Below are 6,280 nucleotides of genomic sequence, written 5' to 3'. Positions count from 1 at the left end.
GTGCCTGTAGTCCCAGCTACTTGGGAGGTGGAGGCAGGAGACTCACTTGAGCCCAGGAGTTGGAGGTTGCTGTGAGCCGTGATGCCACGGCATTCTACCCAGGGGGACAGCTTGAGGCTCTGTCTCAAAACAAACAAAAAAAAGAAGTGTCCTTTAGCTGTCATGACCTCCATCTTGGACAGCAACAGGTCTGGGATGCAGTGCTTTGACTGTGAAGCTGTCAATAGCTTTGGAGCTCTCACCATTAATCTGAAATTGCTGCTGTTTTAAGATGTGGTACTTAAGGTTAAATAATCACTGAGACAGAAGAAACTTCGTCAGCAAAGAGATGTTGTCTTCATCTTTCATAGGTATTCATCCTGGGTGTGTCTGAACCCAAATCAGAAGTCTAAGGGAACATCAAAAAGTAGGACTCTTGTGTAGGAATTGTAGGAGTGGATTTTGAGAGTTAAGGGTTTGAAAGGCGAAATTATTATGGGTGCGACTAGGGAGAACATACGGATAAATGCAAAGGCCAGCTTTTGTGTGTCCCTTTCCTGTTTTCAGTTATGGCTCTGAGTTAGCCATCTAGGAAGAACCCCATTTTAAATTGTGGATAAGTGGAACATGAACGCGTCATTTTCACATCTGTATAGTGGTTTGACTTTGTGTCATCAGAGTGCTTTCAAAGCAGTCCTTTGGGTGTTTCAATGGAGGAATTGTTTTCTTATCAAAGGCCCCTGGTCCATGGGGGAAAAATTAGTCCATATTACAGTCAAGTATAATATAAGCTAATTCACTTTTTCTAGGACTTTTGAAGTTTACAACAGGGAACTTCACATTTGGAAATCTTATTATGTTTAGTTGGGAGGTACAAACACAAATTGTGGGAGTTAAGTGAAGCCTAAAAATATCAAATTCTGGGCAGTTGGGTTGATGAGGTGGGGTGCAGGCAGGAGCTGTTTGGTTATGGAGAACTGCTAAACTGAATTCTTAGCACGAAAGCAGTGCCCTGAGGCCTGACCTGGGACCATCTCTGCTGCTAGACCTGGAGGGGCCGGCAGCTGGGCGGGGCAGGGGTGCCCTTTATCCTTTTAATCTGTGGATGAGAACCTGTGGTAATTAATGAGGTCATTTGTAGTTAGAGGGTTGTATTGTTAACATATAAACTGCTAATAGGAGAAGATCCTGAAAGGTGGTTGACCACAACTTCGGTTAATGTGTTATGGGTAGAAGGGCAGCGTGAACGGATGTCCCCAAGACTAAGTGGGCCTAGCCATTCCTCTTTCTGTTATGTGGCAGGAGGCCCAGACTTCTCCAGTGCCCTGGCTTGTTACAGGGTGATCTCACCTCGGTTTTACCAGCTGTGCCCCCCTGTGCTCCTGCTCAAACTGGTGGGGACTTTGCCTAAAGGGAATTAATCATTGTGTTAACTTTAAGGTTATTTAGGGACATTAGTTTTTTTAAAGTTTTGGTGCCTGCCAATACTTGTGTGCATCTGAGTGCCAGCAAATAACCAAATAAAATAGGTTAGTTCAATAAACATGTAAATGTTCAGATTGGAGTTATGCTTAATTAGACAAGATTTTCTTGTTGTAGCTGGTAATTATGATCTTCTGGTGTTACATACGTATGAAATAATTAGTTCAAGTGGGAAACACAATCCTTGGTTCGCTCCCTGGATTTCACCCCCTGCTCTGTAATGGTTTTCATCGGGGAGAACTTGACTTCCGGGCTCCGTGTGCCCGCACAGGTTGTGGCTGTAGCGCTGCCCGGGGCAGATCCAAGACCCTCAGGCTGGGGAGGCAGGCCTGGGCTTGGCATAAGAAGGAAAGTTCTAACAACCCAAGTTTAAAAACGAAATGGACTGTGTTTTGGAAAATTAATCCCCATCACTGAAGTTACTCAAGCCAAGACCAGGTGGCCCCCTGCTGGAAGCATCTTGGAATGGATTCCAACTGCTGAGCTGCTGCATGGGAGGTGAGATGCACGGCCTTCATCCGAGCAGGGACTGTTGGGGTGATGCTCCCAACCTTTAGGAAGCATCCAGTCCCTCGGAGAGCTTGTTGAAGGCTGAGGGCTGGTTCCCAGCCTCAACTTCTGATTCAGCAGATCTTGTTGGCCCCCCAAGTCCGTGTTTCTGATCCAGGTGCAGGTCCATAGATGACGCTCTTGAGTAGCGCTGGTTTAGGACAATGGTGCTTAAGTGGGGGTGATTTTCTGCCTCCTTCCCCCCACACACACCTCTGGGGATGTTAGCCAATATCTGTGACATTTCTGACTGTCACAGTTGAGGGCAGGGCTTGGAGGAGAGGCTAGGGGTGCTGCTAAACGTCCTATGATGCCCAGGGCTGCCCCTTCCCCAGCCCAGACGTGAGTAGTGCTGAGGTTAAGGTCAAGTGTTGTCAGCTGCACGCCGAACATTGGGACAGGTTGTGATAAGGACAGCTTAGGGTGCTGTACACCTGGGCTTCACTTAATCCTGGGGCCACATAGGGGCGCTGAGAGGCGAGTGCAGCCAGTGCTCACAGACATGCCTACAGCAGGAGCATTCACTGCTCTAACTGGAGAAAGGAGACTGCCTGGGAGGGCGGGGTGGAGCTTTACAGCCTTCAGTGACATTTGACAGCCTTATTGATTGGGTAGGATTTTGCCAGGGGCATTCTAGCCTAAGGGAACAAAGCTGGGGGTTGGCTAGAATGCAGTACAGACTGGGAGGTGCTGCTGCCCTGGCTGCTTTAGTGGGCCCTTTAAAGCCACTTATCAGAAGGCAAAAGGGAGTATTTCAATCACCTTAAAACAGGTGGTCATTGTGTTTTAGGAGACAACAGGGTCCCAGTTAATGAGGCTTTACCAGCCTTATAAAAAGCCCTAAAATACCTCAACTGTAATAGCCAAATACACTTTTGCAGAATATTTCTTTTGCTTCTATGTACTTAAATATGGAAATTTGATATACAGGTCACCCCAAAAGGCTGAAAAGGTTAGGAACTGTTAACCTGCCTGCCTATTTGTGATTGGGAAGCCTTGCCCTCAGCACCTCCAGACTCCTAGGCCCCCAGCTCCCCACCCCTACCCCCTAGCTCCCAGCCCAGTCTGCCTCCTAGTCCAGCACATCAGGAGTTAGTCCTGCCCACAGTTGAAAGGCCAGGGGATCTCGGCTGGGGACAGGCCTGCATCACCTTAACAAGAAACCTGAACATAACATGGGGGGTTAAGAGTGCCTCCCACCCCCCAGGCCGTACCTACTAGCTGTTGAGGACAGAAAGGCCTCCATCCTGGGGCTCTGCTGATTAAGTGTCCACCAGACTTAAATTTTTAAGTTTTCACAAGACTTTGGTTCAGGGTCTCACAAAACACATGCAGACACTCACCCACATACTTGTTGGTTTCCTGAGCTAGCAGTTTAAGGAGAACCAAGGTGTACTTTTTACATAGTGTGCCTGGCACATTTGTGACAAGGTCAGCCACCACCTGGACTACTATACCACAGCGCTGTTGGCAATTCCATCTATTTCCCTCTGAGCTACCAGTTTGCTGATTCATGTGCAGCAAACATTTATTGAATGCTTTCTGTGCTTGTGGTGCTATACCGATGCTTAAGGTTTTTCTCTTTTTAGTTTTTTTTTTTTTAAGAGATGGGGTCTCACCATGTTGCCCAGGCTGATTTCAAACTCCTGGCCTCAAACAGTCCTCCTGCCTTGGCCTCGCAAAGTGCTGGGATTACAGGCATGCGCCCCTATGCCTGGCCTAAATGTTTAGTTTTTAGTGTGATTTTTAATACAAGTACATGGTTAGAAAATTGAAATGGTATTAAAGGTACCATGGTGAAAAGTAAACTTTCTCTCCTACCCCTGTTTTTTCTTTGAATTTCTCAGAAACTACTATAGTCAGTAGTATTTTTTTAGAGATATGTTTGACATTTTTACACATATAAGCATACTTGTGTAATTTTTAACACAAATGGCCATGTGTTCCCATGTAATTTTTTCCTATCACATGTATCCTGAAGTGGGCAATGCTGCCCCCACTTTGCAGATGAGGTCACTGAGACTGTGAGTGTAAGTAACTTGTTCATCATCGCAGAGCCTAACGTGGCAGGGCTGAAATTCAGAGCCAGGTTCCTGGCTTTAAGTGGACCTGAACCAAGGCACCCTCAGCTACTGATTGGATCCTCCATGTAGGTTCACATTTGCCCCCATTCAAATCAATGTCTTTTAAAATTGTTCATTTCTTTAGAGGAGGGGCGAGGGCTTCACAAGGAAGAACGGAGGTGAACCATCCACATGGCCTTCCCATTCTTCCTTGGAAGTTTAGTTCTGGCCCCCAAATTGCATGTGCCATCAACCAAAAGAGCATATATAGCCAGACCTTGCTCCCAGAAGGCCTCTCAGAGACCCGGTGGTGGCTACTCGAACATCTGCCCATCTGAGCTTCTCATGGTGCTCACATGTCTGGTGATGTTTTGGCTTCCTGTTGGTGCTCAGGCCCGTGCTGATTGGCAGCCCAGCCTTTCCCTGTCCCGGGTGCTACACAGGTGCCATCTCCCTGTCAGTCATTGCACACTCTTGGGTGGAGGTCAGAGCTGTTCCCACTGGGAGCAGAGCAGACCCATCTTAAGCAACCTGGTGTTTCAAGAGCCTACACTCCTGTACAGGAGTGAGAGATGGTCAGAGCTGCACAGGCACTCCCAGCTCCTCCAGCACGACAGCAGCAGCAACTGTTGGGGTCATCTTGAAACCAGATGGATTGTTCACAGTCTCGGTGGGAGTTCTCAGCATGACTTGTCAGAATGATACAGTAGGTGATTGGCAGGCTGGGAAGAAGGTACTTGCTCACAGGGACTCCGGTTTGCCTCACAGGGACTGCAGTGGGAGGCATCTTTGTAGCCATGGCTTACAATGCCTCCGTAAGGCTCTGGGCACCTGCTTGGGAGAGCCTGAAGCAGGGACATCCGTACCATTAGAGGGTGTTGTCTAACCAGAAATGCACACTTGCCACTTAAGCTATCTGAAGACCAAACCTTGTTTTTAAAGTATGGTTACTTGAGGTGCATGCTTAGAATTTTGGTTCTTGATGCTATCAAGACTGAGCTGCATTGCGTGATTTTGCATTTATCATTTCTCTTAATTGGCAGGTAACAAGGAGGGAACACATCCTTCTACCTTCTGGGTGCTGCTGAGTATCCTTCTGGGAGCAGTGGCCATGCTGTGCAAAGAGCAGGGGATCACCGTGCTGGTGAGAGCCAGGACGCGGGCAGGCCCTCCCTTTGTCTGTGTCCTTCCCCCTCTGCTACACATCCGGGCTAGCCCTGCCTCTGCAGTCTCCTCTGCTTCTTGGCCAGAGGTCACAGACCTTTCTGAACAAATGACTTCTGCCGTCACAATTCTGGCATTTCAGATGGAGCACTGACTGTCTTCCTTGACAATCATTGGCAACTGGTGGGGAATGGCAAATGAGAATTTCTCTTTCTTGACAGAGCTGTGATAGTCCTCTCAAGAGGCACAGTAGAAAAGGAGGAAAGAATGATTTGAGTTTTCTAGGATGCTAATGTATATTTTGGCAGTATACAGATGTAGCAGAAGACTGACCCCATCAATGTGTTTGAACCTGGATTTGGAAAGGGCCGTGGGTGGTCTGGAGATGAGGGAGACTCACTGCACACCCATCCTCTCTCTTTTCTCCCCATTCTCTTGCCCCTAAAACTTACCGGTGGTTATAGTTAATCCCCACTCGAGTGAGAACTCAATCAGTACTAGAACCAAACCATTTCATGTTCAGAAATGTTTTACATTAAATTAAAAAATTACTAGCCTCGTATTTAAAGAAGAATAGATAATATTGCTTATGTTTCAGGTGGGACTTTGTTCCCAAAGGGCTCTATTTAAGCCAGATATGCCTCATAATCATGTAGGTTAACTTTTAGCCTAGAAATCTCTGTGTATATAACATAGCGTATGCATTATAGTATCTTGGTCGTATTCAAATGTGTTTTAGAGTCCATTTTGCTAAGGAAAAGTAAAACCTCAGCTGGGCTCGGTTGTCCAGCTTCAGAGGAAGAAACTCAATCTAGTTCATTTTTGAAATTCTATTTCAATATTTAAAACCAAACTTGTCAACAGTATTTTTTTTTTTAACTATTAGTTCATTGAGGTACAATTTATATACAAAAAAAGAATGCTCTAGGTGTAAAGGTATGGTTTGAATTCAGCCACTGCTGTATAGCCACTGCTCCAATCAAGATGTTGTAGGGGAGGCAACATTTACATCTGCCCTCTTAGGGCTTTTTTTTTTTTTTTTT

The 6,280-nt window shown here is 46.4% G+C and overlaps 1 protein-coding gene across 3 annotated transcripts in view; it reads left to right on the top strand.

The window, feature by feature from the left end:
- Positions 1–6,280, top strand: part of TMTC4 (transmembrane and tetratricopeptide repeat containing 4) — a 62,901-nt gene that overhangs the window by 24,466 nt on the left and 32,155 nt on the right. For all 3 annotated transcript variants that reach the window (XM_003789604.3, XM_023513103.1, XM_023513102.1), the window contains one exon: positions 5,117–5,217. In XM_003789604.3, the coding sequence (XP_003789652.1) occupies positions 5,117–5,217 (101 nt within the window). The remainder of the gene's footprint in view (positions 1–5,116; positions 5,218–6,280) is intronic.

Source organism: Otolemur garnettii, unplaced genomic scaffold, assembly GCF_000181295.1.
Source record: "Otolemur garnettii isolate 467f Iridium unplaced genomic scaffold, OtoGar3 scaffold00034, whole genome shotgun sequence".
Taxonomy (NCBI): domain Eukaryota; kingdom Metazoa; phylum Chordata; class Mammalia; order Primates; family Galagidae; genus Otolemur; species Otolemur garnettii.
Note: the sequence above shows the minus strand (reverse complement) of the source record. Positions and strands in the feature narration are given on the sequence as shown.